The sequence below is a fragment of the Canis lupus genome, chromosome 10 (assembly GCF_003254725.2).
Source record: "Canis lupus dingo isolate Sandy chromosome 10, ASM325472v2, whole genome shotgun sequence".
In the NCBI taxonomy this organism is placed as follows: domain Eukaryota; kingdom Metazoa; phylum Chordata; class Mammalia; order Carnivora; family Canidae; genus Canis; species Canis lupus.
This window is the reverse complement of record NC_064252.1, coordinates 6,885,494-6,911,263: the sequence shown is the minus strand read 5'-3', so window position 1 is coordinate 6,911,263 and position 25,770 is coordinate 6,885,494. Positions and strand designations below refer to the sequence as shown.

The 25,770-nt window shown below is 40.0% G+C and overlaps 1 protein-coding gene across 2 annotated transcripts in view; it reads right to left on the bottom strand.

Moving 5' to 3' along the window:
* Positions 1-2,085: 2,085 nt before the first annotated feature.
* The window catches only part of RXYLT1 (ribitol xylosyltransferase 1), a 30,609-nt gene continuing 6,924 nt past the window's right edge, over positions 2,086-25,770 (bottom strand). The window contains exons 3-6 of one of the 2 annotated variants that reach the window (XM_025476751.3): positions 19,393-19,662; positions 8,936-9,250; positions 6,377-6,547; positions 2,086-2,515 (exon numbers count right to left, since the gene is read on the bottom strand). In XM_025476751.3, the coding sequence (XP_025332536.3) occupies positions 2,098-2,515; positions 6,377-6,547; positions 8,936-9,250; positions 19,393-19,421 (933 nt within the window). In that variant the 5' untranslated portion in view covers positions 19,422-19,662 and the 3' untranslated portion in view covers positions 2,086-2,097. The remainder of the gene's footprint in view (positions 2,516-6,376; positions 6,548-8,935; positions 9,251-19,392; positions 19,663-25,770) is intronic. The other variant, XM_049115728.1, reaches the window with a different exon arrangement.

Sequence of the window (25,770 nt, the reverse complement as noted above, 5' to 3'; positions counted from 1 at the left end):
GAGTCAGACGCTGAACCAATTGAGCCACTTAGGTGCCCCTGGAAGATTTCTTTTGATATGATTCATTTGTCTGTTGCCCCATGGTCTTGACATTCCAAAGGCTTTGCCGGCAACAAATATATCAATACAGAAAGCATTCTTTGCAAGGATTATGGGCAGCACTAAGTACCACATAGAGAAAGATGGTACCATCTTGTTGGTAGAACAGAGTACAAAGACTTCTTTAACCTAGACAAAGGAGAATGGTGTTATAACCTTGGCTCTGTCACCTACTCCTGTTCAAGAGAGAGGCAAATGAGGGCTCTGAAAGATGAAACAGATGGTCATTGTTTTGGGTAGGCTGTTTTGGTTTGGAAGTCAGCTCAAGTGACCAGGGACAAGGAGAGGTGAAGGCTGAAGAAAGGAGGTAATTCTGAGGATACACAATGATGAAGTAAAAAAGCAATCTCAAAATTCATGGGAGAGGGAGCTGGAAACCCATCAAGAACCACAATGCTCTGGGGTCGGATTTCTCTCTCTTTGAACTTGTCCCGAGCATTCTTTGCTGCCCCGGTACTAGCTTATAGCTCCCATTCCAACACAGCCTTTTGGTGGTTTCTGCTCCTGCTATGGACTCTCAGGCTCTCAGTGTTTCCTAGCTCAACAAGTCCTTGAACTAGCTATTTGCTTTAGTTATTGCTGCTATTATCATTGCTGTTATTATTACTTTGTGGTACTAATCTCCAGGATTATCAGGAAGCCTATCAACAGAGTGCCCTTGAATAATGTGCCCTTAGCTATCACCTGAAGTATAGAATAAAAAAGATTTTATTTATTTATTTGAAAGAGAGAGAGAGAGAGAGAGACAGACAGACAGACAGAACAAGCAGGGAGAGCAGTAGACAGAGGGAGAGGGAGAAGTAGACTCCCTGCTCAGCAGGGAGCCCAACATGGGGCTCGATCCCAGGCCTCTGGGATCATGACCTGAGCTGAAGGCAGACACTTAACCAACTGAGCCACCCAGGTGCCTGTGTGCAGTGCTTTTAGCAGGGGTTGTAGGTGGAGCAGTTTCCAAGAACTGGATAGGGTTGTGGTGGGCACCAGGATGCTCCACTGGGATGCAAAAATGAGGTCCTTTATATCCATGCTGCCAGACCTGACGGCGTGGATACCTTTATGGGAATTCCAGATCTAAGAAAGTAGGGAAATTTAGACTTGATGAATACCTAGGGCCGTTATATACTAATTATGACCAGATCGTACATCCAGGCACCAACTCCAGTATAATTCAACGAAACTTGAGTGATCTAAAGGTCTAATTTTGTAAGATTTATCCATATACATTCTTGACACAGTATATGATTATTCTCAGATTATGTAAATGAGCATGTCTTAAAATATTTAAATTGAATCCTATTATTAACTTGTAAGGAGTGAAAAATGAGTTAGAAATTATTATTTACTTAGCATTTACTACATATATTGGATGCTTTAAATGTTATTTCATTTCATATTTAAAACTTAACCTAGGGCAGCCCTGGTGGCGCAGCGGTTTAGCGCCGCCTGCAGCCCAGGGCTTGATCCTGGAGACCCTGGATGTCAGGCTCTCTGTATGATGCCTGCTTCTCCCTCTGCCTGTGTCTCTGCCTCTCTCCCTCTCTGTCTCTATGAATAAATAAATAAAATCTTAAAAAAAAAAAAAAAAACTTAACCTAGGAGGTACCGTTATCTTCATTTTACATTGAAAGGAACCAAGACTCAGGACACTTAGATGGCTTCCTCAAAGTCCCAGACAGTAGATGCAGAGGCAAGGTTTTAACCCAGGTTCTGACTCCAAAGCTGTCTTTCCACCACACAATGCTGCTACCTTAGAGTGGATCTGAATGGATGAGAAGAACTGATAAACATTAAACCATCTGACTTTGTAAAAGTGAGTGTGAGTAACATTTTAACTTCATTTGAAGGATTGGCCCAATAAGGGAGCACTTACTTAGTCAACATTATATACATAATCTAGGATCTACAAGGGTACCTCAAAGAACATTTACACACACACACACACAGAGTATTAGAAATGATTTAAAAAATCAGATCTTAGCTCAAGAAGATAATTAACAGTTACCCTTTATTATTCATTAAAAATGAACTTTCTAAAATATTAGTAAATCGCATTTTTAGCTCTGTTTTGAAATGTTGATACCAGTGAAGTAACATTTTTCTTCTTTGAATCTTTTCTTGTAAAATTAGAGTTTTCTCTTTTTCTAAAACAGCAGGAAGTTCATTCCAGTTCTTAATAAAGATAAAGGGAGCGTCCATGGACTTGAGTAACTGCAGAGGAGCATTACGGTAAACAGACGTATTTCCACAGTTGCCAGCTGTCATTATATCTTCTACAACAGGAACAGAGCCATAGGAGCAAGCCTCATATATTCTATAACATTCTGTGTTTACTCCTACCGGGCACAATGTGAGATCACTCTGGAGCAAAGCATCTTGATAATTCTTAAGGCTTTCATTTGTTTCCTGAGGCTGCCACCTAAAAAAATCAGGAAAACAACTTAGTTTTCACTTTACTTAAGTATGTCTTTCATGAAAGAAAATGCCAGCTACGGGGAATGGCAAACACATTACAGAGATGACAGGCAAGAGAGATAAATAAAATCCTGCCCAAATAGATTTTTTGAAAATATTTAAGAATTTGAAGAGTATACAGTGACACGTTTAAATCTAATAGTCATCATAAAATTTCTGAATGAATGTGAATCCAGCCAATATTTTTAAAAATTTTAAGTAATCTCTACACCCAGTGTGGGGCTTGAACTCACAACCCTGAGATCAAGAGTCTCACTCTTGGGGCACCTGGGTGGCTCAGGTTGTGATCCTGGGGTCCTGGGACTGAGTTCTGCACCGGACTCCCTGTGGGAATCCTGCTTCTTCCTCTGCCTGTGTCTCTGCCTCTCTCTCTGAGTCTCTTCTCATGAATAAATACATAAAATCTTTAAAAAAAAAAAAAAAAAAAAAGAGTTTCACACTCTATCAACTGAGTCAGCCAGGGACCCCCAGCCAGTATTTTCTGAGTGCTGGTTCTTCTTTCTCTATTCCACCCTCCAAGATCTGGCCCTTATCAAGCTTAAATTCTAGTTCTGGTGATAGAGATGGAGAATAATCAAGTCAGGTCAGTATATTATTAGGTGTTAAGTACTATTAAGAAAAATAAAGCAGAGTAGTGAGGAGGGAGTTTCTTAGCCAGCAGTATTGCAGTTTTAAATAGGTTACCTGGGAACGTCTCATTGCAGGGGCATCTGAGCACAGAGCTAGAGGTGAGGCAGCAAACCACACAGACGTTTGAGGGGACAACCGAGGGCAGCACAGGTATAAAAGCCATGAGAGGGGATCCCTGGGTGGCTCAGTGGTTTAGAGCCTGTTTTCGGCCCAGGGTGTGATCCTAGAGTCCCGGGATCGAGTCCCACATGGGGCTCCCTGCATGGAGCTTGCTTCTCCCTCTGCTTGGGTCTCTGCCTCTCTATGTGTCTCTTGTGAATAAATAAAATCTTAAAAAAAAAAAAAAAAAGCCATGAGACAGTGTGTGCCTGGCAAGTTCAAGGAACAGCAAGGCCAGAGGGTCTGAAGCAGAGTAACCGAGGGGAGAGGTATAGGAGATGAAGTCAGAGCATCCCATCATGGGGGCTTGTGATCTGAGGCATGACTGACATGACCCCTAATTCTAATTTTATCAGAATTAATCTGGCCCCCGTGTTGAGAATAGACTGTACAGGGCCAAGGGCAGCAGGTAAGAGGCCAGACATTCTCTCCTGACTGTTCCTAATTTCTCAGTGAAATGGGCAATAGGGTCACAACGTAATGAAGAGAGAAGAAGGTATAAAACAGTCTTGTAGGAGAGTGGGGGAGTACATGGACAATGGAAACATGATTGCTGACACTCTGGGCACTTGAGAATCAAGGCCATGTATTTTTTTTTAAGATTTTATTTATTTGTTTATTTATTTATTTATTTATTTATTTATTTATTCATTCATTCATTCATTCATTGAGAGAGAGAGAGAGAGAGAAAGAGATACAGAGACACATGCAGAGGGAGAAGCAGGTTCCACGCAGGGAGCCTGCGGGACTTGATTCTGGGTCCCCAGGATCACACCTGGGCTGCAGGCGGCGCTAAACTGCTGCGTCACCAGGGCTGCCCAAGGTCATGTATTTTTTTAAGAGATTTTATTTATCTATTTATGAGAGAGAGAGAGAAAAAGAGAGAGAAAGAGAGAGAGAAAGAGAGAATGAGTGGGGGGAGAGGGAGAAGCAGACTCCCCACTGAGCAGGGAGCCTTATGTGGGGCTTGATCCCAGGACCCCAACACCATGACCTGAGCAGAAGGCAAACGCTTAACTGACTGAGACACCAGGTGCCATGAGGTCATGTATTTAAAGCCAGGTCTATTGGCACAATTCTCTCTGTGTGTGTGTTTGGCTGCGTGGTGCAGGTACGGACCAGGTAAGAGAGCTAGATTTAGCCGGAGTTAGGGTTTGCTACACTAGGGAACTAGGGAGTTGGATGTATATCGGTCATAGTTGACCAGGACATTTAAGTGGGGAAAAGAAGGAAGTAAAGATGAGGTGAGTAAAGGACAGTGAAAAGGTGGTAGGAACAATGAATTATAAATCCCAGCTGAACTGTTATAGTCAGATAGATACAGGGAGTAAGCTGGAATGATAGAAAAATCGTGGTTACAGAGAGAGATGCTGGAACTTCAGACCACAGAGAAGATGAGGTGTATGTGATAAGGTCTATGAAATGATGAAATGAGTGTGACACTGAATGGCCGAGGCCAGGTGGAGAACCAGACGGAAGACTAGGGGTAAAGGAACTGTAAGACAGAGGTGATGGAAGGACCATCTATGTAGATTTGGAATCACCAAGAATTAGGTTGGGGTAACATGGGAGAGAGTGAGAATGTGCCAGAACTAAACTCTCCGCAGAATTAAGGAGGTAAACCCCAGGGTCAGTAAATGACTTCAAAGAGGAAGAGCAATGAATGGTTTTGTCTGCTGACATGATACTCACAATGGGAGGTTTTAGGGAGGGAAAAGGGAGAATGGTCTGGAAGCAGCAATGAGAAGCAAGGAGGACACCTACTCCACCTCCTGGCTCAATGTTGTTAGAGGAATTACAAGAATAAGTCTATTCCTGTGATCAACTTTGATATTTTGCACTGGCTTCATTCATTACTTTCCTGGGACACTGTCCCTGGTGGCGTTTTACATTTGCTTTCCCTCTGCCCAGACTACTCTCCTCCTAAATAGACACAGGGCTCAGGCCTGCACCTTCTTCAGGCCTGGACTTTTTATACTCGAGCTTTCTGTGGCCATTCTACAACAGCAGATGCTCCACTCCTGGTCCCTAGTCCTCTCTACTTCCCTCCCCTGCTGAACTGTTTTTCCATGGCATCTATCATCTTCTGACAACGATATATTTTCCTGGTTTGTCTCCTCCAACAAACATTTAAGTTCTAAGAAGGCGTGGACTTTTGCCTGATTTGTTCACTGCTGTATTCTTTATGGCTAAGATAGTTTCTGGCATATAGCAGTTGCCTGAAAAATCGATGTTGACTGGCTATAGCATGGTAACACTATCTCGGTTGTTAGAGTTGGGAGTTATGCTTTCAAAAAGAGAGTATCTGCTACAATGAATATATTTGTAGATCTGGAAGGGCATTTCTTCTCTGATGACTCTACACATGAAAACGCATTTGTTTATTTAAAATCAAAAGGCATTATTCCAAAATTTCTTCCTTTAATCCATGAATACCTATTTCATGATAACCATGCAAAAGATGAAGGAACGTTGACCCTATTAAATCCATCCATCCATCCATCCATCCATCCATCCATCCATCCATCCATCTATCCATCCATCCGCTCCCCATTTATCCTAGGCCTGTTTTGTGCAAGGGCCTATGTTAGATCTGGGGATTCAAAGAATACTGTGTCCTGTTCTCTTGTCCTCAGGGTGGTGTCAGTTTCCTGAAGGTGTGAGGACTAATTCATGCCACTCTTGGAACTCTGAAAAACCGGTCCGCTGAACATCTCAGGGGTGAACCGAAGACCTTATTGTCAACTGAGGCATCTTGAACAATTGACATTTGCATGGGATGGTTCCTAGCATTCCTCTTCAGGGTGGACCACAGCTATAGGAGATTCTCCCCACTTTAAATGCATACAATCCAGTTTCTACACAGCCTTAATTACCGAAGTTATAGAAGTATCTTCTGGAAAAAGACTGGTATTAATGAAGTTAACAATGTCTTTTTAGAAACGTATGCTGCTACAAAAAGCAACTCTCGGACTGGAGAACAAAACAGGTGAATCAAGTAAACATAAGAACTTACTGTTCTCTTACTGAAACCCAACAGAGCTTATCGTTCCCATCTTGTTTCAAAATGTTCATTAGTGCTTGTCTGGATGAATTTTCATAAACCGTTCCTAAGAAATTACATAAGTAGGGCCTTTCATTATGCAGCATTGACCAACTCGCCTCCACCACAGGAAAATTCCTGTATCTACAAAAATAAGTACATATGAGTTAACAATATATGACAACAAGATTGGCAGATTATCATATAACCTAACATCATAGGTAGCATGATGATACAGAGAGAAGAGATCTCAAGTATGATTTTTTAAACCCCAAACTGTAATTTTCCATGCTTACTTTGGAAAAGTCCCTGAATCTACTGACTGAAAAAAAAAACCAAAAAAACCTTAAATTGACCTCTTTTACAAAATTGCTGTAGAGACTAAGTGCCTGAAATGCTTTGTTTTTTTATACACCTCAACTTCCATACACTTGTAGTCAAGGAAGGTTGACTTCAAGATCTTCAAAGTATAAATAATCCACATTTATAAAGATCATAATTTAATGAATGTTTTAGCCAGGTGATGGAAAAATTATAGAATACACATTGCTATAGGAAAGAGCTCCAATTTTCTTTCTTTATATTTCATTCATTCATTCATTCATTCGAGACACAGAGAGAGAGAGGCAGAGACACAGGCAGAGGGAGAAGCAGGCTCCATGCAGGGAGCCCGACGTGGAACTTGATTCTGGGTCTCCAGGATCATGCCCTGGGCTGAAGGTGGCGCTAAACTGCTGAGCCACCCGGGCTGCCCAAAAACTAGCTTTAAAAAAATAATAAAATATTAAAAAAAAAAAACCCTTGCATACCAACAGGAGAGGCCTGTCGCAACTGACCTATTCTTATGGGCATCTGGAAACAATCAGACACCAAACTGGGTGCCTGACATACAAGCTTCCCATAAGGAAGAAGCTTTATGTAATATTCTATAACCGTTTTTTTCAACCTTGGCATTACTGCCATCTTGGGCCAGTTCATTTTTTGTTGTGGAGCCTGTTTTCTACCTTGTAGGATATTTAGCAGCATCCTTGGCCAGCCTCTACCTACCAGGTGCCACTGTCGCCTCCACCTTCCACTTGTAACAATCAAAAATCCAGACACTGTCAAATGTCTCCTGGAGGACAAAACAGCTTCTGGTTGAAAACCACTGATTTATTAAAAAAAAAAAAAAAATTGGTCTAGTCCAACAAACACAGAATTACAAAGAATTTCCATTCAATGTATGGAAATTGTATGAACAGACTATATAGTGTTACTGTGAAAGAGTAATTTACAATGAAATTGTAAAATGAAATTGTGAAAGAGCATTTTACAATGAGCTCTACTCAAGGGATAGAATTTTCAAAGGGTCTTATATCTGGCTATACTTAATATAAACCTTTTTGTCTGATACTACCACAAACCTGCTAAGTTGGAATACCACAGGGTAGGCCAGGAAATATGTCTGTTAATATGCTTCTCTGGTGATGCTGTGTAGCCAATTAAGCAGCAATTTAAGGCCACATCTGGTAACAAGTGATGAGAATGAATAATGAATATCTGATTCAAAAAGCATGATAGCGAGATTTTTTGTAATTCATCCATTTGACAAGTTTTCATTGTCTACTCTGTGCAGGCTTGGTTTTAGACTCTGTCGACACAGAGAACAAGAGACAAAACGCCTGGCCTTGGGAAGTTTATGTACTAGTGCTGGCTCTAAGTTTAACTTACCTTAGAGTCAACTTAATTAAAAACTCTCTATTAACAGAAAGATAAAAAATGAGCTTTCCATTTTATAGAAAGACTTTATAGACATATTTAGAAGCCTTAGTTAATACTTAATTAACTCCTACTATTATAGAAGAGATCTGTGCAAGTTCAATCAGTCTCAGTGGCGGATCTGAGCATATTATGATCCTCTCAAATCCAAAGGTATGCTATGCTCCTGATTTAACATGCTTTACCAGTAAGATTTTTGTTTGTTTTTACTATAAATTATATAGACTCTGTAGTTGTTTTAAGATCTGTCTGCCATTTTCTATTAAACATCTCTTTAGGGCACTACTGATAAACCTGAACATTCATCCTATGCCTTGGGATTTTTAACTTATCTGCTTTCTTTATCAAATGCTAAAATATGCTAGGGGTGCCTGGGTGGCTCAGTCAGTTCAGTGTCCAACTCTTGATTTTGGCTCAGGTCATGATCTCAGGGTTGGGAGATCCAGCTCCAAGTTGGGGTCTGTGCTAGGCATGAAGCCTGCTTAAGATTCTCTCTCTCATTTCCCTCTGCCCCTCTTCCCCACTCACTCTCTTTCTCTCAAAAAACAAAAACAAAAACAAAAAGCAACCCCTCCCCCCAAACTAAAGTACTTTAAAAACATCATTATTACTACTGAAGCATGAGGCCAAATCATATTTTTTCCATGGAAAAGATTGTACTGGGCTTCCCAGATGATCCCAGAACTACATTTTTTACAAATTTAAAGTACAATCTTCCTGATTCAGAAATTCAGGTCTTAGGTCTAGAAATACGTAATAATATTTTCTACTTACGTTGCCACTCCTAAAGGCCACTGAAAGATATCTACGTCATTAATCCATGGGCTATCATATATCATGAAAAGCACCTCCACAAAGCCTCCATTTCTTTTGAGGAACTGGTTTATCCATTCATTATTACAATGTTCGTTTCCAAGCAACACAACAGCAAGATGATGGAGTTTTTGGGTTTGCACTAAATTTTGTACATAAAGTAACCACTGGGTGGCATAAAAGATCTTAGCTTTTTCTCTTCCGTTTAGAACGAGTACCACATTATTCACATCGATGGGAAAGTACCCTGGGACTACAGCTGGGCCAGTGATGAAGCTGTTAAAAACAAAACAACAAAACAAGAACAAGAGATAAAGAGAAACAGAACAAAGGTAATTGAGATCAGAAGTTTTTAATCATTTTATATAAAATCTACAATGAGATTTAATCTGTATTCTTTCTAGAGACATATTTCTATAACACAAGTTTTTTTGAACAAGTTTGAAGGATACATCATGGCTGTGGGTTAATGGGGAGCTTTGGTGGTAGGAAGGTCAATTGCGCATGGCAATCAGAAATGTGGTAGCTTTGTTGTTACTTTTAACCACATTCAAAATAAGTGGTGGCTAGAATTTAAGCTAGTAAACTATTCACAGTTGAGTGTGAAACTCTATATGTATAGTTCCTCCTGGAAAGGTATTTAAATCAGTAGTTCTCATCTCTTTTATGGTGTGAGTGACTGTTATGCTCTTTATCTGAATGAAGTGTAAGTGATGAATTGAGAAACTGGAGGATGGCATTCTACACATCCGTGGAGGTTACCAGGAAGAAGGGAAAAGGAACTGGGGAATAGTACAAAGAAAGCTTCCTTTTTACAGGGAATATTTAATTCTTTTAAGAGGAAAGTTAAGTATCTGAAGCAAATATGACAGAGAGCTAGAATTTGTTCTGCGTGATGGGTAAATGAGAATATATTTTTCTCTGTTCCTTACTGTATTGGAAAAAAGTTGTAATAGACATGTTTCATAACTCACATTTTTATATTCTGTGTGCTTAGAACAACCAATACCACTGAATTATTTTAAATTAATACGTATTAAATATAAAAAAGTTTTAAACTATGTTAAAATTAGCCATAATGGTCCTGAATTCTCTACGACCTGCTCAACCATTTCTTTATAACTGTCTGGGGTCTTTTTAATTTAATTTTATTTTTTACAAGATTTTAAGTATCTCTACAATGTGGAGCTCGAACTCAAGAGCCCTGAGATCAAGAATTGCATGCTCTCCTGCCTGAGCCAGCCAGGTGCCCCATAACCCAGAGTCTTTAGTTAAAAGATGTTGAAATTCTGCTTTTATTGCTTATTATTGTAGGAGAAAAAACATGACAGATAGGCATTCTGCATAGGTTGTCATTTATCTTCCAACAGCTCGCCAGAGCACGTTAGTCCTCACCCTGCATTTGGGAAATCAGGCTGAAGTTGCATAACCTAGTGAGGCATCACTGAGTTGTGAATCGGGACATGTCTACTTAGAGGTTAAGTTGTTTCCATGACACTATGCTTAATAAATATACTAGAGTTAGTAGATATTATTAAAAACCCCAAACCTAAATATATATTTTGTTTGTGTGTATGGGTACTGTGTGGATTCTATGACCTTATTGTACAATGAGAGTAACCTACTGGGATGAGAACTGTGTTTTGTATTTGCCTGGGACGGGACCTGGCATTGGAGGTGGCCAATGATTTAATGTTTTTTTTAGCAATTTAAGAGAATCTGCAGAATCTGAGGGGCTAGAGGATACTTTAGGGATCGTGATGATAGGAGAGGTTTAAAGTATTTATTATTGGTAGTATATGAACTACCATATAAATCTAAAGGTGAAATTAGATTTAGATTTATAGGCAGGCATAATTCCTAGAGTACAAGAAATCTTCCAGCCCTCCTTTCCCACCCTAGGTCAACTTTATGAAGGAAGAAAAGGAAATTTTGAGAGAGGTTACATGACTTACATAAAGCTAGTAGACACTAGAGAGGCAATTGTAGAGACAGGCTTCAAACTTAGTTATTTACATTTAAGTGCATATATCTCATATGCTCAAACTATTTTAAAGAGTGCCACACCAAAGCTTGTGTTACTTTTTTAAAAACATAAAACATTTTACTAGATCAGATAATATTGACAGTTATCTAATAATATTCCATTTTAACTTCTAACTAGATAAGAACTTTTTTATCAGGATAATTTATAGTCCTGATAAAAGATAATACCATGAGTCTTTTTGTCCTGAGACATATATTTTTATCTATCATTGTTCATCCTTGATATAATTGTGTTAAAGCATTATTTATAGGGTATGGCTTTGAGGTGTAAAGCATCTTTCAATTGATATATCTATTTTCTATTTATTGCTTTATATAGGTGTATAATAGATAATAAACACCTGTACAGTGTTTTACAGTTTAGTAAACACTAACATGAAAATATATATTAAGTGCTATATTAAGTGATACAGAATAAAATTGCTAAAGTAGGTTAAATGAAAGGGACATGAGTAGAGGAAGGTAAAAGTTGAAAGGTATTCCAGGAAATATAAGTAATATGAACAAAGGCAGAGAGGCAGATAAGCTTGTGATTTAAGGGTATATAAGGAGAATGAGATTACACATGGGAAGGAGAACTAGTTTAGTTGGAGAAAAACAGTGGATTGTGAGGATAAAAGGTGGTAATTATTGTAAAGCACTGAATACAATATTGGCCATGAAGCTCAGTACATGTTATTAATCTGTGAGAAAGCAACAAAACAATATTGTATCTGTACATTTTTTTTTCTTAGATTTTTTTTATTTTTTTTTATTTTTTTTATTGGTGTTCAATTTTCTAACATACAGAATAACACCCAGTGCCCGTCACCCGTTCACTCCCACCCCCCGCCCTCCTCCCCTTCTACCACCCCCAGTTCATTTCCCAGAGTTAGCAGTCTTTATGTTCTGTCTCCCTTTCTGATATTTCCCACACATCTCTTCTCCCTTCCCTTATTTTCCCTTTCACTATTATTTATATTCCCCAAATGAATGAGAACATATAATGTTTGTCCTTCTCCGACTGACTTACTTCACTCAGCATAATACCCTCCAGTTCCATCCACGTTGAAGCAAATGGTGGGTATTTGTCATTTCTAATAGCTGAGTAATATTCCATTGTATACATAAACCACATCTTCTTTATCCATTCATCTTTCGTTGGACACCGAGGCTCCTTCCACAGTTTGGCTATCGTGGCCATTGCTGCTAGAAACATCGGGGTGCAGGTGTCCCAGCGTTTCATTGCATTTGTATCTTTGGGGTAAATCCCCAACAGTGCAATTGCTGGGTCGTAGGGCAGGTCTATTTTTAACTGTTTGAGGAACCTCCACACAGTTTTCCACAGTGGCTGCACCAGTTCACATTCCCACCAACAGTGTAAGAGGGTTCCCTTTTCTCCACATCCTCTCCAACATTTGTGGTTTCCTGCCTTGTTAATTTTCCCCATTCTCACTGGTGTGAGGTGGTATCTCATTGTGGTTTTGATTTGTATTTCCCTGATGGCAAGTGATGCAGAGCATTTTCTCATGTGCATGTTGGCCATGTCTATGTCTTCTTCTGTGAGATTTCTGTTCATGTCTTTTGCCCATTTCATGATTGGATTGTTTGTTTCTTTGGTGTTGAGTTTAATAAGTTCTTTATAGATCTTGGAAACTAGCCCTTTATCTGATATGTCATTTGCAAATATCTTCTCCCATTCTGTAGGTTGTCTTTGAGTTTTGTTGACTGTATCCTTTGCTGTGCAAAAGCTTCTTATCTTGATGAAGTCCCAATAGTTCATTTTTGCTTTTGTTTCTTTTGCCTTCGTGGATGTATCTTGCAAGAAGTTACTATGGCCGAGTTCAAAAAGGGTGTTGCCTGTGTTCTTCTCTAGGATTTTGATGGAATCTTGTCTCACATTTAGATCTTTCATCCATTTTGAGTTTATCTTTGTGTCTGGTGAAAGAGAGTGGTCTAGTTTCCTTCTTCTGCATGTGGATGTCCAATTTTCCCAGCACCATTTATTGAAGAGACTGTCTTTCTTCCAATGGATAGTCTTTCCTCCTTTATCGAATATTAGTTGCCCATAAAGTTCAGGGTCCACTTCTGGATTCTCTATTCTGTTCCACTGATCTATGTGTCTGTTTTTGTGCCAGTACCACACTGTCTTGATGACCACAGCTTTGTAGTACAACCTGAAATCTGGCATTGTGATGCCCCCAGATATGGTTTTCTTTTTTAAAATTCCCCTGGCTATTCGGGGTCTTTTCTGATTCCACACAAATCTTAAAATAATTTGTTCTAACTCTCTGAAGAAAGTCCATGGTATTTTGATAGGGATTGCATTAAACGTGTATATTGCCCTGGGTAACATTGACATTTTCACAATATTAATTCTGCCAATCCATGAGCATGGAATATTTTTCCATCTCTTTGTGTCTTCCTCAATTTCTTTCAGAAGTGTTCTATAGTTTTGAGGGTATAGATCCTTTACATCTTTGGTGAGGTTTATTCCTAGGTATCTTATGCTTTTGGGTGCAATTGTAAATGGGATTGACTCCTTAATTTCTCTTTCTTCAGTCTCATTGTTAGTGTATAGAAATGCCACTGACTTCTGGGCATTGATTTTGTATCCTGCCACGCTACCGAATTGCTGTATGAGTTCTAGCAATCTTGGGGTGGAGACTTTTGGGTTTTCTATGTAGAGTATCATGTCATCGGCGAAGAGGGAGAGTTTGACTTCTTCTTTGCCAATTTGAATGCCTTTAATGTCTTTTTGTTGTCTGATTGCTGAGGCTAGGACTTCCAGTACTATGTTGAATAGCAGTGGTGAGAGTGGACATCCCTGTCTTGTTCCTGATCTTAGGGGAAAGGCTCCCAGTGCTTCCCCATTGAGAATGATATTTGCTGTGGGCTTTTCATAGATGGCTTTTAAGATGTCGAGGAATGTTCCCTCTATCCCTACACTCTGAAGAGTTTTGATCAGGAATGGATGCTGTATTTTGTCAAATGCTTTCTCTGCATCCAATGAGAGGATCATATGGTTCTTGGTTTTTCTCTTGCTGATATGATGAATCACATTGATTGTTTTACGGGTGTTGAACCAGCCTTGTGTCCCAGGGATAAATCCTACTTGGTCATGGTGAATAATTTTCTTAAAGTACTGTTGGATCCTATTGGCCAGTATCTTGTTGAGAATTTTTGCATCCATGTTCATCAGGAATATTGGTCTGTAATTCTCCTTTTTGGCGGGGTCTTTGTCTGGCTTTGGAATTAAGGTGATGCTGGCTTCATAGAACGAATTTGGAAGTACTCCATCTCTTTCTATCTTTCCAAACAGCTTTAGGAGAATAGGTATGATTTCTTCTTTAAACGTTTGATAAAATTCTCCTGGGAAGCCATCTGGCCCTGGACTCTTGTGTCTTGGGAGGTTTTTGATGACTGCTTCAATTTCCTCCCTGGTTATTGGCCTGTTCAGGTTTTCTATTTCTTCCTGTTCCAGTTTTGGTAGTTTGTGGCTTTCCAGGAATGCGTCCATTTCTTCTAGATTGCCTAATTTATTGGCGTATAGCTGTTCATAATATGTTTTTAAAATCGTTTGTATTTCCTTGGTGTTGGTAGTGATCTCTCCTTTCTCATTCATGATTTTATTAATTTGAGTCTTCTCTCTCTTCTTTTTAATAAGGCTGGCTAATGGTTTATCTATCTTATTAATTCTTTCAAAGAACCAACTCCTGGTTCTGTTGATCTGTTCCACAGTTCTTCTGGTCTCGATTTCGTTGAGTTCTGCTCGAATCTTTATTAGCTCCCTTCTTCTCTTGGGTGTAGGATCTATTTGCTGTTTTTTCTCTAGCTCCTTTATGTGTAAGGTTAGCTTTTGTATTTGAGTTCTTTCCAGTTTTTGAATGGATGCTTGTATTGCGATGTATTTCCCCCTTAGGACTGCTTTTGCTGCATCCCAAAGATTTTGAACGGTTGTATCTTCATTCTCATTAGTTTCCATGAATCTTTTTAATTCTTCCTTAATTTCCTGGTTGACCCTTTTATCTTTTAGCAGGATGGTCCTTAACCTCCATGTGTTTGAGGTCCTTCCAAACTTCTTGTTGTGATTTAGTTCTAATTTCAAGGCATTATGGTCCGAGAATATGCAGGGGACAATCCCAATCTTTTGGTATCGGTTCAGACCCGATTTGTGACCCAATATGTGGTCTATTCTGGAGAAAGTTCCATGTGCGCTTGAGAAGAATGTGTATTCAGTTGAGTTTGGATGTAAAGTTCTGTAGATATCTGTGAAATCCATCTGGTCCAGTGTATCATTTAAAGCTCTCGTTTCTTTGGAGATGTTTTGCTTAGAAGACCGATCGAGTATAGAAAGAGCTAGATTGAAGTCACCAAGTATAAGTGTATTATTATCTAAGTATTTCTTCACTTTGGTTAATAATTGATTTATATATTTGGCAGCTCCCACATTCGGAGCATATATATTGAGGATTGTTAAGTCCTCTTGTTGAATAGATCCTTTAAGTATGATATAGTGTCCCTCTTCATCTCTCACTACAGTCTTTGGGGTAAATTTTAGTTTATCTGATATAAGGATGGCTACCCCTGCTTTCTTTTGAGGACCATTCGAATGGTAAATGGTTCTCCAACCTTTTATTTTCAGGCTGTAGGTGTCCTTCTGTCTAAAATGAGTCTCTTGTAGACAGCAAATAGATGGGTCCTGCTTTTTTATCCAGTCTGAAACCCTGCGCCTTTTGATGGGGTCATTAAGCCCGTTCACATTCAGAGTTACTATTGAGAGATATGAGTTTAGTGTCATCATGATATCTATTCAGTCTTTGTTTTTGTGGACTGTTCCACTGAACTTCTTCTTAAAGGGGAATTTTAAGAGGCCCCCTTAAAATTTCTTGCAGAGCTGGTTTGGAGGTCACATATTCTTTTAGTTGCTGCCTGTCTTGGAAGCTCTTTATCTCTCCTTCCATTTTGAATGAGAGCTTTGCTGGATAAAGTATTCTTGGTTGCATGTTCTTCTCATTTAGGACCCTGAATATATCCTGCCAGCCCTTTCTGGCCTGCCAGGTCTCTGTGGAGAGGTCTGCTGTTACCCTAATACTCCTCCCCATAAAAGTCAGGGATTTCTTGTCTCTTGCTGCTTTAAGGATCTTCTCCTTATCTTTGGAATTTGCAAGCTTCACAATTAAATGTCGAGGTGTTGAACGGTTTTTATTGATTTTAGGGGGGGATCTCTCTATTTCCTGGATCTGAATGCTTGTTTCCCTTCCCAGATTAGGAAAGTTTTCAGCTAGAATTTGTTCAAATACATATTCTGGCCCTCTGTCCCTTTCGGCGCCCTCGGGAACCCCAATTAAACGTAGGTTTTTCTTCCTCAGGCTGTCGTTTATTTCCCTTAATCTATCTTCATGGTCTTTTAATTGTTTGTCTCTTTTTTCCTCAGTTTCCCTCTTTGCTGTCAACTTGTCTTCTAGGTCACTCACTCGTTCTTCCACCTCGTTAACCCTCCTCGTTAGGACTTCTAGTTTGGATTGCATCTCATTCAATTGGTTTTTAATTTCTGCCTGATTAGCTCTAAATTCTGCAGTCATGAAGTCTCTTGAGTCCTTTATACTTTTTTCTAGAGCCACCAGTAGCTGTATAATAGTGCTTCTGAATTGGCTTTCTGACATTGAATTGTAATCCAGATTTTGTAACTCTGTGGGAGAGAGGACTGTTTCTGATTCTTTCTTTTGAGGTGAGGTTTTCCTTCTAGTCATTTTGCTCAGTGCAGAGTGGCCAAAAGCAAGTTGTATTGGGAAAAAGAGAAAAAGAGAGGAGAGAAAGAAGGAAAGAAAAGAGAAAGAGAAAAAAAAGGGAAGAAAAAGAAAAAAAAACGAAAAAAAAAAAAAAAAAGAAGAAAAAGAGAAAGAAAAAGAAAGGAGAAAAAAAGGGGGTGGGGGAAGGAAACAAATCAAAAAGCAAAACAAAACAAAAACAAAAACAAAAACAAAAACAAACAAACAAAAAAAGAACCACCGGGGAGTATCTTCTGATTCTGTGTTCTTTAAGTCCCTTGGCTTCTCCTGGAAGTTGTCAGTCTAGCTGGTGTTCTGGGGGAGGGGCCTGTTGTGCTGATTTTCAGGTGTTAGCAGTTGGGGGAGCTGCTGTGCCCCTGCCTGGTGCAGGGCTCGGTGGGGGTTGTTTACCCCGTGAGGCCGCAGGAGGAACAGCCCCAGTGGCGGGGCAGCTCTGGAAACCTGGAATCAGCTCCGGCAGGAACTCCGTCTGCAGGGCCTGGAGGCTCCGGGGCGGGGCCGCTGCTCTGCTCAGCTGGGGCAGGAGCGTCCTCGCTGTCCTGGGCCCTCCCGGCCTCTGCCTGTCCCGGGGGAGGCGGGATCCTGGGCTGTGTCCCGGCGCCCTGTGCTCCGGAGCCTGCGCTGGTGGATTCGCGCTCCCGGGCCGCGCAACCCCCTCCGCGGAGCCGCCCCCGAGCCCCTCCGAGCTGCTCCTGGAACCGCGCCGCCCCCTCCGCACGGAGCCTCTTCTTCTGCCCGAGCCCCTCCGAGCTGCTCCCGGGGCCCCGCAGCCCCCTCCGCGGAGCCGCCGCCCGAGCCCCTTCAGCTGCTCCGGGTCCCGCCGGGTCCCGCCGTGCGCGCTGCAGCCCTTAGGGAGCTCGGCGCACTCTCCTGGGCGCGCAGTTGCTGTTAGTGTCCCCGGGAGCCCGAGGGCCTCCTCGCCCTCCTGGTCCTGCTCCAACTCCCCACGAGCCCCTTTCCGCCCGGGAAGGTCGGTGCAGCTCCTGCTCCTCCGGGACGGGGCTCTCCTGTCCTGGGGACACTCGCCCCGGCCTCAGCCCGGCTCCTCGCGGGGCCCCTCCCCCTTGGAGGCCTTTGTTCCTTTATTTCTTTTTCCCCGTCTTCCTACCTTGATAGATGCGCGAACTCTTCTCACTGTAGCATTCCAGCTGGTCTCTCTTTGAATCTCAGGCCGAATTCATAGATTTTCAGGATAATTTGAAGGTTTTCTAGGTAGTTTGGTGGAGACAGGTGATTTGGAGACCCTACTCCTCCGCCATCTTGCTCCTCCCCCTCTGTACTACATTTTTAATTACATAATATGATACATAGAAAAAAGACTGGAAGTATACATGATGAAATGTGGTCTAATCCTGTTTTTGGAATTATGGACACGGTGGTTTTATGAGTGATGGAAACATCTTCTGAATTTTCCAAGTTATTGTGACAACCACTTATTCTTTTTATTACAAAGCTATCAAAAAAAAAAAGATGTAATTTTAAAAACAAATGAACTTGGAAAATCTGAGAACTGAATTTTTAAAAACTTTGTTTATTAACTGTGTTTTACACAACACTATTCCTTTATTAAGTACCAGCAGGACTGGATGCAAAGGGCGGTGGACACTCTGGGCCAGGGCCCATGTAGGATGTGAGGAGGAAGTGATGATTGGGAGGCTGCTTTGCAGGAAGGGGGGTGATCTGGAGGCCAGGCCCAAGAAGCTCCTTAGATTTACTCCTGGAAATGGGTAGACCTTAAAAAGGAGTCATGGCAAGCCATGGCCATGCCACCAAGAAGATTAAGAAATGCTTGGAAATCTAGTTGCCCGTCAGAGTTGAGGTCTAGCTTTTTCATCATGTGGTCAAGGACACCAAAGTCCTTCTAGTTCTTTGTAAAGGCAGCCAGTTCTGTATTCAAGAAGGTTAGGAACTCTGCCTTGGAGAGCATGCAGTTGTTACTCTCCTTTTCAGCAAACTTCTGGAAAACAACAATCAGAGACTCGATGCACTGCTCAGTCTCAGTAGGGCTGGACATTTTTGCCATGTGTGCATGGAGTGGGCGGGCGAGAAGGCTGTGGCCCCATGGGTGGCAGCCCTACCAGGAGTTTATTCATTTATTTTAAGTAATCTTTACACCTAATCTGGTACTTGAACTCATGATCCCCAAATCAAGAGTTGCATGCTCTTCTAAGCCAGCCAGGTGCACCTGGGTACTAGGTATTTTAAATACATTTAGAACCTTAACCCAATCAGAAACAGGTTAAAATGGAAGAAGACATTTAGTCAGAAGAGTTAAACTATATCTTATAAGAATTTCAATTTAGTCAGAAGAGTTAAACTATATCTTATAAGAATTTCAAAAATTTAGAATGTTTTGGGCCTTTTTATCACAAAGATCTCTAATGGCTAGAAATTTGCTATATTTGCACAGGAAGAAAGCAAAAGATAATTTTTTATGGTATTAACTTTGTAGGACATGGCAAAACTTCTGTTCACATGCCATTAATTTGGAAGTTTACAATAGGTGTTTTAACACGTGGCTTTAGTCGTAAAATAGTATCATAAGCTATACTCAAGTCTCACTTTCATGTGAAAGGAATACTTCTAATTTTATTGACTCACATAAGTGAACAAAATGAAGTATGATTCATTTAGGGCTCCTCTGACTCATCTTGGAATCTCCACTGCTCTCTGTGGAGTGCTCTTGCATTCCACCAGCAGGAACACTGGCCCTTGTGCTCTGAATTGGCTTTCTGGACCTCCGAGGTCATGTTTAGGTAACGGTGTAAGTCACAGGGTCAGAGATGAGGAGATGGAAATTCGAGGTTCCTAAACTTTCTTTGTTCCCAGCACCTTCAGTGTTTTAGTGATTTTTTTTCAAGGCCTCTTAAGCTGAAGAAATGAGTAATGGTTCAGTAATTTTAAATTGTTAAGTCCAAACAACTAAATAAGTATTTACGTCTTAACTGCTTAGAAGTCACTTAAAAAATAATATTCACATACCGAATGAAAAAAATTCCTAATTCATTCTCAACTAACCACAGATAATAATGAGATGGATGTGTGTACCTGTTGAGCACTACACAACTTCTCAAACCCTGGAGTCAGAAAGGATACTGCCACTATCACTGCCTGTCCCACGTTGATCTTTGCACAGTACCTGAATTTCAGCACAGCAACCATGGAAAACCCAGCTCCACAAAGATGTGGCATCACTGAAATAAATGTAGGGTGATCTAGTGTTGGAACTGTGAACTACCTCGAGCTGGTGGTTTGCATGGTGTCTGACAAATGTGAAGTAATAGAGTGTTTCCTGCAAAGATTTAAAAAATTTTGTGGTGCTTGGGCACTCGGTTCAATCGGTGGAGCATGTGATTCTTGAGGTTGTGAGTTCAAACCCCATGGTAGATGTAGACATTACTTAGAAATAAAGTCTTAAGAAAATATTTGTGTGCCCCAGGGTACCTCAGTACACAGTCTGGGAAGCACAGGTCTGGGTAAAGAAATTTTGGAGGTAAAAGAAAAATCCCGTAGGATTCAAATAGTTATGTGTGTATTGTAGTGTGTGTGTATTCAAATAGTTTTGTGTGTATTGTTAGTTGAACTGCCATGTGTTGAGAGTAAATGAGAAGGAACTGGGGACAGTGAATGCAGATACTCTTGAAGGTCTGGATGAGAAGGTGGGAAAGCAATAGTGAGTAAAAGATTAAGGATGAAGGAGAACAAGGAAGTAATTGAGGAAGGAAGGTGTTGGAAGAGGCAGAGGGGAAGCACAGGTGGAGGGAATTAACCCTGAGCCAGGGCAATCTCACTGAGAGTTAAGGTTGGGTGAGACAGAGATTATGTAGGTAAACTTTAGGGGAGCTAGTTAAGGGAGATAATCACGGATACACTCCATTTTCTTGAGGAAATAGGGGGAAAGGTTGCCTGCTGAGAAAGAGGGGGTCAGGCAGGTGCTGCTGGGTAGAGAAGGGAGGACAAACCAGCTCCCATCCCTGTATTTGTTATTTTGATCTCACACAAGCTATCCTGCTGCACAAGCTAGAAACTGGGGAGTTGTCAGATTCGTTTCTTGCTCTCATCCTTGTATCCAATAATCTAAGTTCTGCAAGTTTGGCCCAAAAATATTTTTCGAACTTGTCTCTGGTTCTAACCCTACCACCATTTCCTTACCTCATCGCTTAGTTATTTATCTTTTGGATACTTATGGTCTCCTAGCTGGTCTGCCTGCAACCAAATCATTTTTCCACGTGGCTACTGGAGAAATCTACCCCAAAAACATACATGGCAATGCCACTATATTGCCTAATCATCTTCAATTGCTTTTCACTGCCCAAGAATGAAGTCCAAGAGTCTTAATGTGGCACATGTAAGGTCCACCATGATATGGTCCTTGCCCTACACTCCCAGTCTCAGCTACCTACCCTGTCTCATGCCCTAGGGATTCTGAATGGTTTGCAATTCCATGCACAAGACAGCTCTTTATCAGTTTTTAGTTTCTGATGTTGCCTTTGTAGGAATATAATCTCCTCTCACCACTTTGCTGACTCCTACTAGTTTTTGAAGGGCTCAGCTCAGCCATCATCACCTTTCTTGATAGGCCTCATACCCCCAACTCTACAACTCTGCTCAGATCGGGTTAGTGGCCTTCTCCATTTCCCTGCCAACTAACATGATAGACTACTCACATACTTATCATTACGCTTTATATGGAGTATGAAAATTATTTATGTGTTTGTTTCAACCACTAGTCTGTGAACTCCCTGAGGTCAGAGAAAAGTATTTTCTACTTTGAAATCCCAAGAGCCTAGAATGAACAACTAGTATGGGCTTCAGGAAATGCTGAATGAACAAGCAGTAATTCTCTCTCAGGGAGTTATTTGCCCTACCAATTTATTTAAGTTCTCTCACTGCATTTAAAGTATGAATCAAGTTACAAAAATTCAATTTAGCCATAACTTTCTAGCTATACATTATATAAAGAAGGTCTTATGTATGAGATATTACAGTATATTTATGCATGATGAAAGGTGTATTTTAGTTTCCTAAGGGTATTAGTCAAGCATCAATCATAAAATTTCATTAACTGAAGAATAAACATATTTAAAGAGCTCATATACAGAATTTTAAAACAGTGATTTACTCTTCTAGGTTTCTTAGCATACATTAATAGTCAAAACTTCTAATTTTCAGTATTTTTTCTTTTCTCCTTGGTTCAGTTAAATATTTCTTCCTAGGAAGTACTTTCAATATATATAAAGTCCAGAGAAATCATTCAGATTTTGAGTTTTAAGCTGAGTGTGAGCAGAATATATTTTTTAGAATCCAATAATCCAATGTAATTATTATTTCATTTTTTTCTAAATTCAACAAGTACTACTGAACAAACACTACATATACACCATTGTTATATTGAGTTATATAGATTACTAATTTGCCAGCTACGAGTCTGGCAAATACCTTGATTAGGAATAAGTGCACAAGATGGGGTTCCTGGCTGGCTCAGCTGATGGAGCATGCAATGCTTGATCTACTGGCTGTAATTTTAAGCCCCATGTTGGGTGCACACATTACTTAAAAAAAAAAAAAAAAAGAATATGTGTACAAGCAAACTGTCCATGTGGCTCTTAGCCACTAGATTCTTTTTTTTTTTAAGATTTTATGTCTTTACTCATGAGAGACACAGAGAGAGAGGCAGAGACACAGGCAGAGGGAGATCTTAGCCACTAGATTCTATATCAATTTTGGTTAATTAGCAGTTTTTAAAATTTTGGTTTTACAAAATTGGTATACCAAACTTATGAACAGCCTTTACATTTGAATAGCTGCTGAAATTTATCCCACTTTTGGGGTTGGCATTACGGTCAGGATTCCATACTTTTCTAATTCAATGTTGTTTTTTGTTTGTTTGTTTGAAGATTTTAAAAAGATTTTTAAATTTTGTTTTTTTAAAGATTCGTTTATTCATAAGAGACACACACAGAGAGAGGCAGAGACACAGGCAGAGGGAGGAGCAGGCTCCATGCCAGGAGCCCGACACGGGACTCGATCCTGGGACTCCAGGATCACGCCCTGGGCCAAAGGCAGAGGCTTAACCACTGAGCCAACCAGGCATCCTTCTAATTCAATGCTAATGAAGGAATATTCCCACTCTTGTGCTATCATGGCTGGAGTGGGAAAATGGGCTTTATGAAAAATTAACTACATTGTTTTTGTTTACCAGTAAAAATTTTTATCTGAAACCTGCACTGATCTATGGTCCAGAATTTGACTTACAGGTAGTCCCAATCCTGAGATCAAGAATCACACATATGCTCTACTGACTGAGCCAACCAAGTACCCCTATAGATTTTATTTTTAAGTAATCTCTACACCCAACACGGGGCTTGAACCACAACTCCAATATCAACAGCTGCATGTTCCACTGACTGAGACAGCGAGGTACCCCAGAAAAACCCCAGGTTTTTAAATCATTAGTAATGATTACTTTTCCTTTCATCTCCAGGCTTCTTTTTTTTAAGATTGTATTTATTTATTCATAAGAGATGCAGAGAGAGAGGCAGAGGGAGAAGCAGGCTCCCTGCGGAGAGTCTGATACAGGACTCCATCTCAGGACCCCCAGGATCACGACCTGAGCCAAAGGCAGACACTCAACCACTGAGCCACCCTGGCATCCCTATCTCCTGGCTTCTATTTTTCTAATCCCATTCAAGAATTTATACATATTCTTAGCTTAAGATAATTGGATTTGGGTGTTTGAAAGTAAATGAGTATTATCCATATAAATATCATATTCTGGGGATCCCTGGGTGGCTCAGCGGTTTAGCACCTGCCTTTAGCCCAGGGCGTGATCCTGTAGTCCCCGGATCAAGTCCCATGTCGGGCTCCCTGCAGGGAGCCTGCCTCTCCCTCTGCCTGTGTCTCGGCCTCTCTCTCTGTGTCTCTCATGAATAAATAAAGTCTTAAAAAATAAAATAAATCTCATATTCTGGTATTTGAAATGAAAATATGCATTATGGGGACAACTCTAAGATTTTTGTCAGAAAAATTCGTAAAAATTCATAGAGAAGTTTACCTTTCCTTCTGAAATTTTTACTGAGACTTCATATTATGATCATATAGCAATAGTGTTTTTTCCAAAAATTAAGAGAACTTTGTATTCAAGAAGTTCACTCTCATGACAGATTTTTTTAAAACAGCTTATTAAAGTTTTAGATTCATGCAAGTAGTATATATAATTTATTTCTCCAAAATTAATAAATTCTTATGGGCTTGCAACTTTTTAGTTGACACAGGCTACTAACCTAAATATTTCAACACATTCATCCTTATTTTTTGTCCTTCCTTCTTTTCCTTTTAAAGTTTCCATTCATATATTTGAGAGAGAGAGTGAGAGAGAGATAGAGAGAACACAAGCAATGGGAAGAGATAGAGGGAGAAGCAGACTCCCTGCAGGATCATGACCTGAGCCAAAGGCAGATGCTCAACTGACTGAGCCACCCAGGCGCCCCATATTCATCCTTATTTACCAAAACTGAATTAGATGGTATGGGTCACCTTTAAGATGCTGGGAAGAGTTTCTAAGTACTATCAGGGTACTTGGTGTAAAAAAGTATGAATCCATTTTGTTACAATAAAACTTTATGTTTACAAAGAGCTCGTATCAACATATAGGTCCAAAGCATGTAATCCAGAACACCAATAAATAACTCAGAATGGTAATCCACATGCTTATATTGACTTGACCAGCACATTCTTTCCATATAGACAGACTGCAAGTAATACCCAATCATATGAGGGTTGTTTGATTAAATATGGAAACAGGATATGGGATTTAACTATATGTAGTACTTCAAATCTACGTTTCAGAAGGGAAGAAATGACTCCGTGTTTACCATGAATCAGTAACATATGTAGTCTGTGCTCAGGGTGTGAGTCCATGAACACCTGGGTAGCAGACTGAACTTTTGAGTGGGCCTGATGAAGTGCTGTCACCTCTGAGCAGTAGAGCAGTTAAGAGCACATACTGCAGCCAAAGTATCTGAATTCAAATTCCAGCTGTACCTCTTATTAGGTGTCTAAACTTGGGCAAATTTCTTAACCTCTGCCTGGATTTCCCTAAATTTCAAATATGGCAAATAATAGTTTCTAATTCACAGGATTATTTTTAAAAAGATTTTATTTTTAAGTAATCTCTACACCCAACATGGGGCTCAAACTTACAACCCCCGGATCAAAAGTCACATGCTCTCCTGACTGAGCCAGCCAGGCACCCCTCACAGGATTATTTTGAAGATTAAACGAATTAACAGATGTATAGGCTTAAAATTGTATCTGGCACATAGTAATCACTACAGAAGTCTTGCTGTTGTTATTAGTTTTATTATTTTTACTATTACTTGAATAGGTACTGCAACATCTCCCTACCTTCCATTCTCCTTTCTCTCTATCTCCAGTACTGAATATTATCTCTCTTTCATTTACCTTCACAAAAACCTTATTGATACATTCTTCATATTATGTTCAATTAGGTTACAAGTGAGCCTGGGACTCATTCTTTCTCTTGAAAGAACTTTGTCTATCTCTACATGTATCTACTGTATATTGATTTACAGTTCAATTTCATAGGCACCTTCATTTTTAATTTCTTTTTTTTTTTCATTTTTAATTTCTTAGGAGGAATTAACATATGCTACTTATGAAAAAGTTGGGAAAAAAAAGTTGATCTTCTTTCTAAAGATCATGTTTTAATTTACATTTCATAAAATTCACCCATTTTCGGGCACTTGGCTGGCTCATCTGGAGGAGTTTGTGACTCTTGATCTTGGGGTCATGATGGGTATAGAGGTTACTTAAAAATAAATGAATAAAATCTTTAAAATAAATAAAATCTTTAAAAGCTATAAAAATCTGTTTACTTCTCAAGAATGATTACTTTGAAAAGATACATGAAATGAAATTGCTTTGTAAGTGTGTATAAAGCAAACAAAGAATTAAAGG